The 17,519-nt window shown below is 42.1% G+C and overlaps 1 protein-coding gene across 1 annotated transcript; it reads right to left on the bottom strand.

The window, feature by feature from the left end:
- Positions 1 to 3,453: 3,453 nt before the first annotated feature.
- snx22 (sorting nexin 22) lies at positions 3,454 to 16,948 on the bottom strand. Its single transcript, XM_088339375.1, has 7 exons — positions 16,710 to 16,948; positions 10,252 to 10,335; positions 10,065 to 10,169; positions 6,187 to 6,281; positions 6,081 to 6,113; positions 3,879 to 3,946; positions 3,454 to 3,795 (listed from the first exon to the last, which is right to left on the bottom strand). Exons 1-7 carry the CDS (start codon positions 16,770 to 16,772, stop codon positions 3,689 to 3,691), a joined length of 555 nt encoding a protein of 184 aa, XP_088195501.1. The 5' UTR covers positions 16,773 to 16,948; the 3' UTR covers positions 3,454 to 3,688.
- Between the last annotated feature and the right edge of the window lie 571 nt (positions 16,949 to 17,519).

Raw genomic sequence — 17,519 nt, 5'->3', positions numbered from 1 at the left:
TCTGCCGGCTGGAGTTAAAGAGCCTCATGGCATGAGGAAGAAAAGATCTCTTCAGTCTGTCCGTAGTACAAGACAGTGACAGCAGTCTGTCGCTGAAACTGCTCTTCTGTCTGGAGATAATGCTGTGTAGTGGATGCGATGGATTGTCCATGATTGACCTCAGTTTTTTCAGTGCTCGTCTCTCAGCTACTGTTGTTAGGCTGTCCAGCTCTTTGCCCACAACAGAGCTCGCTTTCCTAGCCAGTTTATTGAGACGAGAGGCATCCTTCTTCTCGACGCTGCCTCCCCAACACGCTGCCGCATAGAAGAGGGCGCTTGCCACTACTGTCTCATAGAATATTTTCAGGAGCTTTTTGCAGATGTTGAAGGAGGCCAGCCTTCTGAGGAAGTAAAGTCGGCTTTGCCCTTTCCTACATAGAGCTTCTGTGTTGGCAGTCCAGTCCAGTTTGTTGTCCAGCTGCACACCCAGGTATTTGTAGGTCTGGACAAATTCTACACATTCTCCCTTGATGGTTACAGGAACCGGGTGAGTTCTGGTTCTCCTGAAGTCCACCACCATCTCTCTGGTCTTGGTTGGTGGTTAGGTGCAGGTGGTTTGCGTCGCTCCATCGGACAAAGTCCTGAATCAATTTCCTGTACTCCTCCTCCTGCCCGTTTCTGATACATCCCACGATCGCAGTGTCGTCGGCAAACTTTTGCACATGGCAGGACTCAGAGTTGTACTTAAAGTCGGATGTATATAGAGTGAATAGGAACGGAGAGAGAACGGTCCCCTGAGGAGATCCTGTGCTGCTAACCACAGTGTCCGATGTACAGCCCCCCTGTTTCACATACTGGGGTCTGCCTGTCAGGTAGTCAGTAATCCATTCTACAAGGTGTGAGCTAACTCCCATCTCTGTCAGTTTCCTACTCAGTAGCAGAGGCTGTATGGTATTGAAGGCACTGGAGAAGTCCAAAAATCTAATCCTCACAGCCCCCTTCGCCCTATCCAGGTGAGAGAGGGATCGGTGTAACATGTATACTATAGCATCCTCCACTCCCACCTTCTCCTGGTAAGCAAATTGCAGTGGGTCGATGGCGTGACGGACCTGTAGCCTCAGGTGGTGCAGCAGCAGCCGCTCCATGGTCTTCATCACATGTGATGTCAGGGCGACCGGCCTGAAGTCGTTGAGTTCCTCAGGTCTTGATTTCTTTGGGACTGGGATGATGCAGGATGTTTTCCACAGCTGAGGGACCCTCCCCTGTTCAAGGCTCAGGTTGAAGATGCGCTGTAGAGGGTCTCCCAGCTCAGACGCACAGGCTTTCAGCAGTCGGGGGGATACTCCATCCGGACCAGCTGCCTTGCTGGTTCGTAGCCTTCTCAGCTCTCCACACACCTGGGCTGAAGTTATTTTTAGTGGGGGGATGTCTTCCATGCTAGTGTCCAGAGGGGGAGGGGGAAGGACAGCTGCATTACTCAGGGGTGAGGATGAGGCGGAGTGGTCAAACCTGTTGAAAAAGTTGTTCAACTGGTTGACTCGCCCCACATCTATATCCACATCCACACCCTGCTTGGTGCTGCAGCCAGTAATTGTTTTCATCCCTTCCCACACCTCCTTTATGTTGTTGTTCTGCAGCTTTTTCTCCAACTTCCTCCTGTACTGCTCCTTTCCTTTCCGGAGCTGGACTTTGAGCTCCTTCTGTACTCGTTTTAGCTCCTGATGATCACCATTTTTAAAGGCCCTCTTCTTTTGGTTCAGAAGGCACTTGATGTCGCTCGTGATCCAGGGCTTGTTGTTGGCATAGCAGCGTACAGTCTTTATAGGAACAACATTGTCCATGCAGAACTTAATGTAGTCAGTAGTGCAGTTTGCCATCTCCTCAATGTCCCCACTGCTGGACCCTAGCAGGACATCCCAGTCCGTACATCCAAAGCAGTCTCTCAGAGCCTGCTCTGCCTCGGTGGACCATTTTCTAAATGAGCGTGTGGTTGTTGGTAGCCTCCTCACTTTTGGTTTGTACTGTGGTTTAAGCAGAATGAGGTTGTGGTCTCCTTTTCCAAGGGCAGGCAGTGGTTTAGCGCTGTATGCATTTTTTATATTCGCATACAGAAGGTCAATAGTCCTATTTCCCCTGGTCTTGCAGTTCACATACTGGACGAAAGAGGGCAGTGTCTTATCAAGAGTCACGTGGTTGAAGTCCCCAGAGATTAACATTGCAGCTTCCGGGTGTTGTGTCTGAAGTTTTGCCACCGCGGAGTGGAAGACGTCACACGCTACTTCCGCATCAGCGCGCGGTGGGATGTAAACAATGACAGCAATGGCGTGTCCGAACTCTCTGGGCATGTAATAGGGACGAAGACTTACAGCCAAAAGTTCGACATCACGGCAGCAGATAGAAATCTTTGTTTTTACATGCCCGGAGCATCTAACAATAACAGTAACGGGTAGAGGCGGGCCCTATAGCCTGCAGCCAAGTGGCTATCACGAGTGGATAGAGAAGGAAACAGTAGGAAATAAGGTGCCAAGACGACAGTGGAAGGCGAGTGACATTAAAGGACAAAGCAAGCTTTATTTACGAAGAGCAGCCTACAAAAGCGGCTAGCGGCGAGACCTAGCCTGCAGCCAAGCGGCTAACAAGAGTGTCTAGAGTCGGAAACAGTGGGAAAAAGTGCAAGATGTCAGAAACGTGTGACTCTCAGCATTACATGCGGTGTGCGATAATTGCCTGACAAGCAACCTTTGCAAAAGGGTCTGTCGGGCTTCCGTAGTAGTAAGATGTCACCCAAGCATATCAGCTTCCTCAAAAGGCATCTCAAATTCTGAAATATAATCACAAAATCATGTTTATGAGATAGTATATGTGGTTACTTATTATTTGAATCAACAGTGTTTGATTTAATTGCAGCTAACAGCAACAATAGCAGCTAGTGCAAAGCCATAGCTTGATGCCAAGTGGCTAATAGATGTGGCTAGAGAAGAAAATAGTGGGTAAAAAGTGGAGAATGCCAAAATCAAGAAACCCAGCGACATTCAGCATTTAAAGGCAACTGCACTGAAGGAAATGAGAGCAGCAAACAACAATAGCGGCCAGTAATAGCCTATAACACAGTGGCTATCAAAAGTGGCTGGAGAAGAAAACTGTGGGGGGAAAAACGAAGATGCCAGCATAACGTGACTCAGCGCAAATCACATGCAAGGGCTCAGATGTTTGCAGTAATAGGCTGCTAAAACCATCACTGAGACAAGCTACTTTGGCAAAATGGTCATTTGGGCTTTCGTAGTGGCAAGATGGCATCCAAATATGTCAACTTTTTCAAGGAATTTTAGTAATACACATTTCTAAAAAATAATCATGTCCATGAGACGTTACATGTGTTTCTACCTAAAATCTGAATCAAAAGTGTTTATTAAATGAATGAAATATTTTTACACCACTAGGGGCCGCTATATAATGCACATCGAGACTTTAAAATCAGTGTTTGGGACAGTCTGTCTCTTTATTATCATGAAAAATATTGGAAAAGAGACAATTTTAAAAAAGAGAACTCAACTCTAAGTAAAAGCAAATATATATTAAAAAATAGCAATATTTGTCACATTTCCACAATTAATAAGACACTAAAACGATAGGAGGATTCAGAAAAATGGCATAGAGCACGTAAGAGCTCATCACGAGCTAAAACCACTGAATTCGGTGTTGATTGCACTCATTTGAGAACTTTGGCTTCAGGCTTGTTGGGAGCAGTGAAGCTAACGCGGACGTCCCGCCGGTAGAAACCCTGAAGGACTCCAGCCAAAACCACATCGGGCAGACCTGAAAGACACGTAGCGATAGGTAACAAAACAAAAATTGGAAAAACTTGAAGTCGGATGCTTTCGCAAACATGAAAAGCTTACCCGATTTGCATTCGGACACAAACGGATCCCGGGAAAATGCCATCACTCGTTGATTCTGGTATTGAATACTAAAGGAAACATGTGTGTGGAATTCAACTTTGGGGACAACATTCTGCTTTTAAACAAATGTAGAAAATATTGGTGTGAAATAAATCATTCTAACAATTTGTTGACCAATTAAATTAAAGAGCCAAGTTTATTCTTTTCTAAACTCGTCTCGCCTTTTTCGAGCACCACATACGTCTCTAGATCATGATGTCAGGAAATCGGATGAAATACCTTGTTTAGTTATTCTGAAGAGTAGCTACACACACTTTAGGTGATTTACCGTTTTTGATAGTTTAATACACTTAAATCAAAAAGCACACACTTTTGGATTTATAGACTACTCCTTTACTAATCATCTACTGAAGAAGCTTGAATAGAACACAAGTCAATAACAAGAAAATAAAACAAAGACAACTAGAAATTGAGAACTTAAACTGGCACCATTTCGATAGACAACAACATTGGCTTTGTGGACTTTGTTGAATTTTACAGTGCAATATCCAGGTTCTAAATGCAATATCCTGGTTGTGTATCGTTTATATTTTAGATGTGAATATTTAGTTGGTTCTGGCTTCAACAGCTCAACTCATTACCACCAGTTCTGTAAGCACAGTGGCAATGAGTTGTGTTGGCGAAGCTAGATGTAAACACTGTTGGCGATGTGTTGGGCTGGCAAAAGCAGCCCAAATAGTAGTTGGGGCTGGCTAATGCTATGCTAACTCATTGCCAACAATGGTGTAAGCACAGTGGAAAAGTGTTGAGATGGCAAAACCAGCCCAAATATTAGCTCAGGCTAGCTGTAAACACTGTCGGCGATGAGTTGGGCTTCATGATAAAAAATGATGCTGACGGGTACATGCTAACTAGTCATACTTAGTCACACACACTTAATAGAGAACATTTTCAACCTTTAGCCTTTTAAGGACACCTAAAACTAAGCACCCTACCTTTAAATCCCTCATCAATCCTTCTAATTTATTTTTAAAATAAGCCTATCATTGGCTCAAGTAAAGCGCTCGTCTTGGGATCAAGAGGTCGCAGGTTCGATTCCCAGCTCCTCTTGTGTTATATGTCGAAGTGTCCTTGGGCGAGACGCTGAATCCCTAATTCCCCCGATAGCAGGTAGTTCCCTTGCATGGCTGATGCTGCTATCGGTTAGTGTGTAAAAGGGAAAAGTGTGAAGCACATTGTAAAGCGCTTTGGGAGGTATTCATTGACTTGAAAAGCACTATATAAATAGTATAGAAGAAGAAGAATAGAATAGAATTTACTTTTATTGTCATTTTTTTGTAACAATGCACACAGAACGAAATGTCGATACACCTGACCCGTACAGTTAAACTGTAGCGAGCCGATGCAGCCGCAGCCAAACAGGGCGCAGCCATTTTAGTCATTAGGTGACCAAACCCCCCAATTCCAACCCTTAATGCTGAGCGCCAGGCAGGGAGGCAATGAGTACCAATGTTGTAAGTCTTAGGTATGACTCGGCCGAGGCTTGAACCAGCGACCTCCCAGTCTCAGAGCGGGCGCCCTACCATGCAGACCATTTACATTTACCAACAGCTACATGCTAACGAGTTTTGCTAATGGCCACATGCTAACAGCTACATGCTAACAAATTATGCTAACCACTACATGATAATGAGTCATGCTAATGGCCACATGCTAACAGCTACACGCTAATGAGTCATCCACTCGTTAGCATCCACCATTTGCCTATAGGTAAAATTTCATGTGGGACAGTGACCCACTTGGGCCATCCTTGGAAACTTCCCTGGGTACCATGGTGACCCATTAAAATGTATGGACCCCATGCATTCCGGATGGGCCCATTCAATGTTGGGCCATTCATTATGAACGGGCCCATTGAAAACACTATTACACAGAGTAATAACAGTGGTATTACCATGCTATTACTATGGAGGTGATTTTTTAATACCGTCCCTGAAGGCATCTCCTGATGGCTAACGACTACATGCTTACGGTAACATGCTAACAACTTGATGCTGCCAGTTTTATGCCAACATTTTCCAAATCCAGCACCAACTCTCACAATTGCCACGAGAATTGTCTAGTTTATATTAGAGTTGCACACTTATACCTTTCTATTTATTTCATTCCATTTTTGAACATTTGAACTTTAATGACAATTACCTGTAATTCTGATTTTCCGGGTCATCGAGTGATCTGAAATACATTCCTTCTTCGTCAATAAAAATAACAATCACTCCCATCAAACAATTCCATCGAGTATTCTCACTCCATGCTGCTGATCTTGTTGCCAGTGTGATAATGTTTGAGATGCAGGAAATCCAGCAGCTCCTGTGGCACATCTTCATATTGATAGATGATCTCCTGGACGAGAAACAATCGCATAACAGTATCTGGAAATGCGAAAGTAAACGGGAACCACACATTAAATAGGTTAAATGGTATCCTAAGATACAGTGACTCTCTTCTTACTTCTAACGTGTAATGCTAACGGCTACATGCTAACGAGTCATGCTAATGGCCACATGCTAACAGCAACATGCTAACGAGTCATCCACTCGTTAGCATCCACCATTTGCCTATAGGTTAAATTTCATGTGGGACAGTGACCCACTAGGGCCATCCCTGGAAACTTCCCTGGTCACCATGGTGACCCATTGAAATGTACGGGCCCCATGCATCCTGGAAGTGTTTTTCGGCCCATTTTACAGCATCCCCACATGAGACTTTCGGGTGTCCAAAAACTTGAGTGGTGTTAGTGGAAATGACGAGTTGTGTCTTTAGGATGCCTGTCTTTCAATTGGTTGGAGTTAAGGAATCATGGGATTGCCGATATGCCGTTGGCTGAGCCACCCCCACAATGCTTTTTTCTCCGTTTGTTAAAGAATCCATTCCACATAAAGTCTCTGCAAGTCAAGGGTACAATACTGTATTTTTCTACAGTATTTATTAGCTATAGGTCCCAAGACTTGCAGTGATGCTAAAGGGAGAAGCAAATACATGATTACCATGGAAACAAAGCGTTGGATCATCAAGAAATACGGAGGAGGCACCCGAATCGCTACCCTTGCTAAGTTGGATGGCTGTAACCAATTGATAATCAAGACTGTTATAAACAGTGTTGGGAACGCTACTTTAAAAAGTAATTAGTAATGGTTACTCACTAATTCTTCCAAAAAGTAACTGAGTTAGTCACTGAATTACTCTATAGTAAAAGTAACTAGTCACCTGGGAAAGCAACTATTTCCGTTACTGTAAAAAGAAGTTGTTGTATTGTCAAGGAATTCAAATTCTTTTGAGCAGTATTCGAGTCAGTTATAGACAAGAACAGATAGGTAGTTGTGTTACAGATCCTTGTCGTTTTTATTGCACCTCACTAACAACAGATTTATCCTACACTTGAAGTGCAACAAAAAGAAACAGTAAACAATAGCAGCAGTAAACAATATAAAGTAAATCCTCGAATGGTCTGTTGTAGAGATGGGAATTCCGACTCTTTTTTTTAGAGAACTGGATTTTTCGGCTTGGCTCACTAAGGGGTCGACTCTTTTGGTTCCCAGATGGCTCTTCAGGTTGTTTTTTATTGTTTGATCAATTTATTACCAGTTATCATGTATTATTATAAAAAACAAAGAAAATTGACAAACCCCCTCCCCCGTTAACTCTGAAAAACTCAAGAAATTAAAATACTATTAATCCATCTAGAAGATAAAATACAAAACAATTTCAACCTTTTTTATACTCAACAAATTCAAAGTCACAGAATCCCCCCAAAAATACAAGAAAAGAAATAGCGTCTCGAAGGGGACCGGCTTTCGATTGGTTGGTAGCCGGCACCCACTCCCAAGAGCCGCTTCGTTCGCGAATGACACAAGTCAGTTTAATGCATTTACCAATTCGCCTTTTCTTTCGTAGGATTAGTAAATACTGTATTGGCAACAGCTATCTAACTATATGGTAGACGCTATTTAGAATGACGACATGATCCCAAAAAGACGTGATATAAACAACTCTGAGAGCAAAAAAATACAATCTTTTGAAAACAGTGTCAGGTGTGCGGGGACAGGCCGCTGCTGGCGTTCAGCAGCCAAAGTAACTTTTGACCTTGAATAAAGATAACAGCATTTTAACGGACAAAACACTAATTAGTTAGATGACCCCGTCACTGAAAAAAATAACACCGTTATGCAACAGCGTTATATACAACCCAATATTTCCAACACTGATTATTAAAAAAAGGAAATATCTAAGGGCCCGGTCACACAGCTGTTTGCGTCTGTATCGCGGGTAAAATTTTGCGGGTTTTTTTTGCCCGTGGTTGCCCGCGATGGAAAATGCGCAAAATTGGCCAACCCGCTGTTCATCGGTGGTATGCCCGCAAAACAGACGCCGGCGACTGTTCCGCTTCCTCATCGCGTCATTTCTGCGTCATTTTCTCGTGTGGACCACGGGTATAAAAGCTGCCGAGCCGGCGTTATGCCGAGAAATGCATCCCTGCCGAGATCTGCATCCCCTCGCTACTACAACCACTTTTACCTCGTTTTATCTCACTTTTATATCACTTTTAGGGAATTTAATGGCGAACATATAACCAAAACCACTTCTTCTTGCATTTGTTGGGAATGTAATACAACTTAAACCATTCCGTCTTTGTATTTGTTGTGAATGTAATCGAACGGTAATGCACGCCGTATACAAATCACTTTTGAGCAGGTAACATGTTTATTTTGCCTTTTTCTATTCAAATCGCTCGTATTGAAACTTATGTACTCTACTATAAAGCTTATTTCTGCATAATAAACTTTACGGTAGAGTGCATAACAGTTCTCAAAAGTCATTTATATACGGTGTGCATTACCGTTCGATTACGTTCACAACAAAAACAAAGACGGAATGGTTTATGTTGTATTACATTCCCAACAAATGCAAGATGAAGTGGATTTGGTTATTTGTTCGCCATTACATTCCCTAAAAGTGATATAAAAGTGAGATAAAACGAGGTAAAAGTGGTTGTAGTAGCGAGGGGATGCAAATCTCGGCAGGGATGCATTTCTCGGCATAACACCGGGCTGTAGAAATCTTAACCGCTCAAGGCACAGTTCCGTAAAGATCAAGATTTCAAGCTATGGCACCGAAGAAGCCAATATGTTATTATTGTAATAGTTTTTCATTTTTATTTTATTATCTTGTTATGAAATGAAAAGAAATGTCAAGAAATAAAAATGGATTAAGACGAGGTCACTACGGTGACGGGGATCCACGTCCACTCCTTGACGTCTCGAGCACAACTAACGTGTGCTCGGCAAATCGCGCTGTATATACGCGGAGAAAGGCGTTTGACCGTCACACGCGTAACACGCTAATTTCACATAATAACACCGCGATGCAGGCGCAGAACATGCTATGACCGTGCTCCACCCACGATTACCCGCTGAAATTTCGCATCCTACCCATGTGTAACCACGCCCTGGCCGCGGCCAGAGCACGTCGTTCCGCGTCATTTCTGCGTCGGTAAACACGTGGTCTAAAGTTTGGAGCAGCGCAAAACCTTTTCGCGCTGCCAACCGCGTGTGAATTTCCGACCGCGTGTAAAGCACCACTGTATCGCGTCTGTATGGCGATCTCAAAGCGTCCAACAGCGTCTGCTTCACAGGCAGAAATTTCTGGCCGTGATTCAGACGCAAACGGCTGTGTGACCAGGCCCTAAAGTAAGACATCTTCTTTAGGGGAATGCCAATCCACTGAATACTGTTTTAAAATCTGTTTCTTTTGCGGTCTCCTTCCCACTTTGCATCCACCCACTACTCTGTTTGACCAGCTCAAATCACAATTATGGACTTTTTCTTTACATGTCTCTTCATTTATAATGTTATCATAGGTACATATAATACATATATTTTTTTGTTCTAATGTTCGTATCTGGGGTATCGGGTGTTTGGAACTCATTAGCTAATTACCATAGGTTTGTATCCCCTGCTGTAATTTGCAATTCCCACTTAATAAATGATTTATGTTATATCCCTGGGGTTTACTGTACTGGAATTGCAATAACAAAGACCCAAACATCAAATGCATTAAATAGTTTGGTTCTAAAACCTCCGTCGTCCTGAAAATGTGTCAATAGTATGTCCCATTTTTCTGCAATACCTGTATATAATCCTCCAACTCTTGCCTCCTCTGCTCCAGAGGTTTGGTCCTAAGATGAGGGTTTCTTTTACTAGGGAAATCCGGAGTTTGGATGATCTTTCGGAGCTGAAATCACAAAATCACAGAGACTCGTCGGTGAACAAGACCTCATTAAGAGAGTGTGAGGGGTCACACGGAGTGGACTCACTTTTCTGTGCAGGGTATGAAATTCGCCACTCTTCCTCAACACGAAATGTTTCCTCTCGTTAAAGAGCACTTCAACTCTGAAGAGCTGTGTGAAGAAACGTGCAAAAACATTCCTGTGTGCAACGATTCAAAACATAAGAGCATTTTTTTTGCAGTATATCATTGCAAGCCTGACCACAGCCTGACCATTAAGTCAGTGGTTCCCAACCTTTTATGAGACGAGGCACTTATTTTCTGTCAAGACCAGAACGGAGACAAGACCCACTTGCGTTACGTTTCTATCAGTTTTATTGGAAGAAAGGAAAGGCTTGCACCCACGATCCGGTGATCGCTGGACGCAGGAGGCAGGTTGCTCTGCACGCGGAACTTCTGTGGTAAGCGATGGCGGTGTCGGGAACAGAAAAAACGGGTCAGGAGAGCAAAAAAACGTGGTCGGGATCGGAAACAAGTTGAAAGCCATTGGAGGAGAGTCGACGTGGTCAGGATCAAAAACGGGTCGAAGCCAGGAAACAGACGGGAGCAAAAACAGGTGGGAGTCAGGGTCGAAAAAGCTTGCCTAGAGTACACTGAGGTTCGTAGAAGGACTGACAACAGGTGACAGAAAGGAGTGGGTTTACAGGGACAGGGAGCCAATCAGAGTCCGAGGCAGTTGGCGCCTAAGGAGCGGGCACAGGTGCATCACATCAGTAATCATGATAATTTTCAATAAAAAAGCTCAAAGCACATTTGACGATGTTTCAAAATGATTTACTGGCACCAGTTTAATGTTTTCTTTTTTTATATAGCTTAAATTATCATGTTGCGTAAATTGACAGTGTAAAGTTTTTGGAGTTCTATGAAACTAACCAAACATAATACTTAAAACAAGCAAAAAATGTCTGCCAGTGGCACATCTTTTGCTGTTTCCTTCCAACTCTGCATCCACCTGCTACTCTGTTTGACCAGCTCAAATCACAATTTGACTTTTTCCAATTTTTGTTATCCTGTAAAATAACAATACAAGAAAATTAAAAAAAATATATGTGAACATTTTATTTATTTCAATAATTGTATTCATATTTTTTTTTCAGTGCAATCTTAAACATCTTCTTGAAGCAAAATAGGTAAATAAATATATTTCCCTGTTCTACCTCATGAGCAGGTAATCGGTACATAAAGAAAAAAAAATTTCTAGTCCGCTGCCACCTACTAATTGATGAATACCCATGTGCCCCGGCACACTGGTTGAAAAACACTGCATTAAGTGACCACTGGGTGACATTGTAGAAATAGATGTTGAATTTTGATATAATCTGGTTAAGATTTAATTGTTGCTAAATTACAAGCTTTACTACTTTATGTCTTTTATATCTTCAATGCACCTTTTTACACATTTATAAAATAAGAATTGTCTTTATTGTTAGTGATTAGTCTAAATTGTTTGAAACGAGATTAGATGTGTCACATGTAGTAAAAAACATAAGCGGAAACAAATATGATCAAAAAAGAATAATAGAATAGGTGGGAAATATTTTTGAGGTAGTGCTTCCAGACAGACTTAAGTTATAAGTGCATCATAAAAATAGTGTGATTAAAATACAGTAAGGAAATTACATTAGAAGCAATATTGTGCAAAAAAAGAATAGAGATTATAATATATTCATATAATTTTGATATACCTAGACATGATATCAGTTTTGTGTGCTTGTTGGTTTTATTTAGAAATATATTAATATATTCAATGTGTCATGATTACTGATGTGACTCAGCTGTGCCCGCTCATTTGGTGCCAACTGCCGCAGGTTCTGATTGGGTCCCTGTCAGTATTTGAACCCTGTCCTGTCCATCCCCTATTATCAGTCCGTCTGCGAACCTCAGTGTATACTAGGCAAGCCTTTTTCCACCCTGATTCCCACCTGTCCCATTTTTGCTCCAGTCTGTCTCCGGCTGCGACCCGTTTCTGACCCTGACCACATTTTTTCTCTCCTGTCTCGGCTATCGACCTGTTTTTCCCGTTCCTGACACCGCCACCGTTCTCTACAGATGATCCACTTCCGTGTTCGGATCACAATACGAGAGCGATTTGCTTCCCGCGCCTAGCGGACACTGGATCGTGGGCGCAGCCCTTCCTCTTTCCTTCAATAAAACTTGTGAGAAACGTAACGCAATTGGGTCCTGTTTCCGTTCTGGTGCTGACACAATGCTAACTGTAGTTAGTCATGGAATTGAACTGAAACTATTTAAAAAAAAACAAGTCAAGTCAAGTCATTTTTATTTGTATAGCCCTAAATCACGAAGAGTCTCAAAGGGCTTCACAGATTATTACACTATATTACACAGACTATTTTTCAGCCGACGAGAAGAGTAGGTTATTCATATGCTATGGAGTAGAAGTGAGTTTTAAGCTTAGATTTAAACATTTCCACTGAGGTTGCAGATCGGATCTCAGGGGGAAGAGCATTCCACAGCACCGGTGCCCGGATGGAGAACGCTCTCGAACCAGCAGAACACTTCTTTGCTCTTGGGATCACCAGAAGACCGGCACTCTCAGATCGTAGGCTTCGGACCGGGACATAGGGGCAAATCAGATCTGAAAGATAAGAGGGAGCAAGTCCATGTATGATTTTGTATAATACTAAGAGAACCTTGAAATCACATCTAAGGCTAACTTGGAGCCAATGCAGGTTAGCCAAAATCGGTGTTATGTGATCGTACTTTTTTGTCGTAGTTAGAAGCCTCGCTGCGGCATTTTGTACCAGCTGAAGAGACTTGATTCTAGACTTCGGGAGACCAGAGAGTAGTGCATTACAGTAATCAAGACGGGAGGTAACAAACGCATGAATTATAATTTCCGCATCCGACTGAGACAGTACTGAACGGATTTTAGCAATGTTACGAAGATGGAAGAAAGCGGTTCTAGTAATTTTCTTTACATGCATTTCAAAGGATAGATCAGGGTCAAATATGACACCTAAATTTTTAACTGAGTCACTCTGTGTGATGTGACATTTGTCAATGTTCACAGCAGTTTTTGAGAATAAGTCACGGCATTTAGATGGACCAATGACTAACATTTCGGTCTTTTCAGAGTTAAGACGCAAGAAATTGAGTGACATCCACTCTTTTATCTCAATGAGGCAGGCCTCCAAATTTCCACAATTTAGTGTGGGAGATACCTCCAACGGAAGATATAGTTGAGTGTCGTCTGCATAGCAGTGGAAGCTGATATTGTACTTGCGAATAATATCACCTAATGGAAGCATATCTAAATGCTGAAAAGAAGGGGGGCAAGCACTGAACCCTGCAGAACACCACAGGTAACATTAAAGGGCTCAGATGTCATTTCACCATATTTAACACAGTGCGTCCTATCTGAGAGGTAGGATCTGAACCACGAGAGGACGGTTCCTGAGAGACCAATCCATTTTTCCAACCGTTCTAGTAGGAAATTGTGGCGCACTGTGTCAAAAGCAGCACTAAGATCCAGCAGCAGCAAAAGTGATGAAGCGCCAGAATCCATTGCCAGTAGGAGATCATTTGTTACCTTGATCAGAGCTGTCTCAGTAGAGTGGTTAGCCCTGAATCCTGATTGCATGGATTCAAAAAGGTTATTCTCGGATATGAAATCATTCAGCTGCTGTGCCACTACTTTTTCAAGTACTTTAGAAAGGAAAGGTAGGTTTGACACAGGTCTATAATTCCTCAAGATTTCTGGATCAAGGTTGGGTCGTTTCAGTGTGGGTTTAATAACGGCGGACTTAAAAGCTGCTGGAACTACACCTGAGGAGAGTGATATGTTTATAATATTTAGAACTGAAGGTCCAAGGACGCCAAAAAGACTTTTAATAAGTGAACCTGGGAGCGGGTCGAACTGGCAAGTTGTCGGTTTGGCCGCATTCACCACCTGTTTGAGATCATCAAGTGACAGTTCACTAAAACTGGACAATTTCCCTGGACAGCCACCCTGTCGTGGATCTGTAGATTTCAGCCCTTTAATATGTGTGGTATTAATAATGTCTTTAGCAATTTCTTCCTGTATGCATTGAATCTTCTTAATAAAGAAGACCATTAGGTCATGAGCAGAGTGCGTCGAACTATCTGCGATGCTACAGTGTCAAAAAGGACTTTGGGATTGTTCTCTTGAGACGCAATCACCTTCGAAAGGTAGGCCGATTTTGCAGAGGCAAGGGCCGCTTTATACTTTAACAAGCTGTCACACCAGGTTTGATGGAAAACCTCAAGCTTGGTAGCGTGCCATTTTCTTTCCAATTTCCTGCATTCTTGTTTAAGGGTTCTAGTTTCATCAGTAAACCAAGGCGTGCGTCTTTTAGGACGTGATTTTAGCTTTAAGGGCGCTATTGAATCCAGGACACTAGTCAGGGTAGTATTGAACTCATTCATGAGTGAGTCAATCGAGCCATTGTATGAAGGAAAGGACGCAACTGCTCCAGGAAGGAGTTCAAAGAGCTCAGAAACTGTGCCAGTGCTTATATTGCGTCCGCTAAATCCTTCAGCTGTTTTAACACTACATTTAGCTAGCACCTCAAATGTAACTAAATAATGATCCGAGATAACGGTAGTACACGGTAACACCATAATGTTTGAGGTTAAAACTCCTCGAGTCAGGACCAAGTCTAGCGTGTTTCCATCTTTATGGGTTGGCAAATCAACCAGTTGATTAAAACCAAATGCATCAATTAGAGACCTAAACGCAATAGTAAGTGAACTAAGTGGGGAGTTCATATGAATGTTAAAGTCCCCCATAATTATAATTTTGTCTGCATAGGTTACTAGTTCAGACAAAAGTTCAGCAAATTCGTCTAAGAAAGTTGTGTATGGCCCAGGTGCGCGATAGATACTTATTACATAAATTGACAATAGAGAGGACCGCATCACAAGAGCTTCAAACGCCTTGTAATTATTAGAGGTACAAGGATTAAATTTGAGCGATTTTTCAGAAATGAGCACGACACCGCCACCCTTTTTCAACGTGCGTGCTACATGGCTATTCGCGTAGTCAGGGGGTGAAGCATAATTTAGCGCTAAATACTCATCCGGGCGTAACCAAGTTTCACAAAGACCCATACAGTTAAGTTTATAATCACGAATAATGTTATCAACAAGTAAAGCTTTAGGAGCAAGCGATCTAATATTTAAAAGACCAAATTTTAGCTCTGCTGAATCATTTGACTTAGCTGAAGTCTTTGTAGTCTTTGTAGAGATCGTCAAAAGATGTCGCCGTTGGGGCCGTTCGTGAGCGTTGAGTGTAAAGCGTCGGTTGTCCGGCGAGGAATGAATGGTGGAATTAGTCACATCCTCGCGTCCTTCTTGCTCCTTAGACTTCGCACGCTTTACACATCTACCCGCACAGCAACCACGCTTCTGTTTTCTGTCTTTACGGCACCGTTGTCGTCGTTTATTAGGAGGAATAGTTGTCCACAAGGATGCCGGATCTCTTTGAAGTTCGCTCGGTATATCATGGGCGGTGTAAAAAGTGCAAATTTAGACGCGCACCCAACGGAATAAGTTTGTCCCTACTGTAAGTATTTTTGGCCACACATGTGTCCAAAAATAAAAGCAAAAAAGACAAGAGAACAGCAATAAATAGAAGATTAGCTGGAGAGCAACTAGCCGCAGCATCCATGCGCGCTGCCATGTTCAAACAAAAACTTTACCTTTTTGAATAAGAACACGCATTTCTTATTTTACCTTAATCAATAAAAACATAAAAATACTACAAATATCTTGACTATGTACAGGATAAGAAACAAATATATTCATCTTTTATTTATTTTTCGTCTTATTTTTGCACAATGTTGCTTCGACAGTCATTGCACTACTCTCTTATGCACTTAACCCAGTCTACAAGTACTACCTTGTGAATATACTCATATTCTTTATCATTTTTTTCTTTAACGTCTTTTTATTACATGTTTATCAATGAGCATTTTTTTCTTTATTGTTGTACAAAAAACGGCATGAAAACGATTAAATAAAGTAGAAAAGCTTGTAACTTGACAGCAATTGCATCTTATAAAAACAAACGGTCACGATTATTTTATTTAACCTTTATATCAGTGCATATATATTTATTAGAAGCATGCGTATTGCACTCAAAACCTGGAGGTATTTCATAGGACGAGTGGTGTAGAAAACAACTTGTCCCCCAGGCACACTGTAATGATAAGTATCGGCGTTAATTATGGAGATGCGTTAATCGTGGGCCCACCTATTCCAACCTCCCCCAAACAAGAGGGACCACTGTTCAGTAAATAGGGTGTATTTTTTCCCTTCTCTTGAACGCATCACGACATGAGACAACTTGCTCACCCAGGTGCTTACACACCTTTCACTTCCGTTTTTATTTTAGCATGCGTTCTGAAATGGCGAGCACACCACACAAAAACAAAAGCGAAAAGTGACTTAAATAAAAAAGAAAGAAAGGAAAAAGCAAAAAAGGGGGGATTAAAAAACACTCACCTTTTTGGACTTCCCCATCTCGTCCACTTCCCTCTCCGTGGATGGAATCGTCACTTGTAGCATCGCTTTTCAACAACTTTCACCCAAATCATTTGGAGCAGCAGTTGATCTTTATAATTTTGGATTTCCCTTTTGGGTCCGGTCCAGAAGTTGTGGCGAGTTCGGTTGGAAGATCCGCAGTTGCTGTGGATCTGTCTGGTCTGTGAGCTCCAAAAAAGGGGCGTGGACAACAGTTGTCTTATGCCCCGCCTCTGCACTAATTGGACAGTGGGGTACATCCGGGAACTTGAAGGTGCGGTCGACCGTACAGGATGAAAAATAAACACGGACGGAAAGACGGACGGACGGACGGACCTCCAGCCTACATTTCATATTCTCATGAGTTTACAATTTTTTTAGATGGATTTTGGCAATAAGAATATGACAATTAGATGATATGTAATGAATCCAGAGTGTAGGACATTTCTTTTAATTTCGTAACAGAAAATAAAGAACAAAAGTCACATTTTCTGAAACAGTCCTGTAAACATATGATCCATGTATAACTGTGTGTGATATGCAAACCCTCTCAGTCCAATTTGGGGGGTTTCACTTCCCAGGTTTGGTTTCGAAATGGGATGTGCACCTATAGACACTTTTAGATTGTTAACACACTCTTTCAAGTTGCGGTGAATTAACAATTTAAATGTAAAACACTTGAGAGTACAAAAATGCATAAAACATTATAACATCCTTTTTGTATCCGATTTACTTTCTTTTAAGAAAAAGTCCGAGATCTAAATTTTTTTACAGGTTTTTGTTACATATTTA

The sequence above is a fragment of the Urocampus carinirostris genome, chromosome 7, assembly GCF_059441175.1.
Source record: "Urocampus carinirostris isolate Australia breed hairy pipefish chromosome 7, RoL_Ucar_1.0, whole genome shotgun sequence".
In the NCBI taxonomy this organism is placed as follows: domain Eukaryota; kingdom Metazoa; phylum Chordata; class Actinopteri; order Syngnathiformes; family Syngnathidae; genus Urocampus; species Urocampus carinirostris.
Note: the sequence above shows the minus strand (reverse complement) of the source record. Positions and strands in the feature narration are given on the sequence as shown.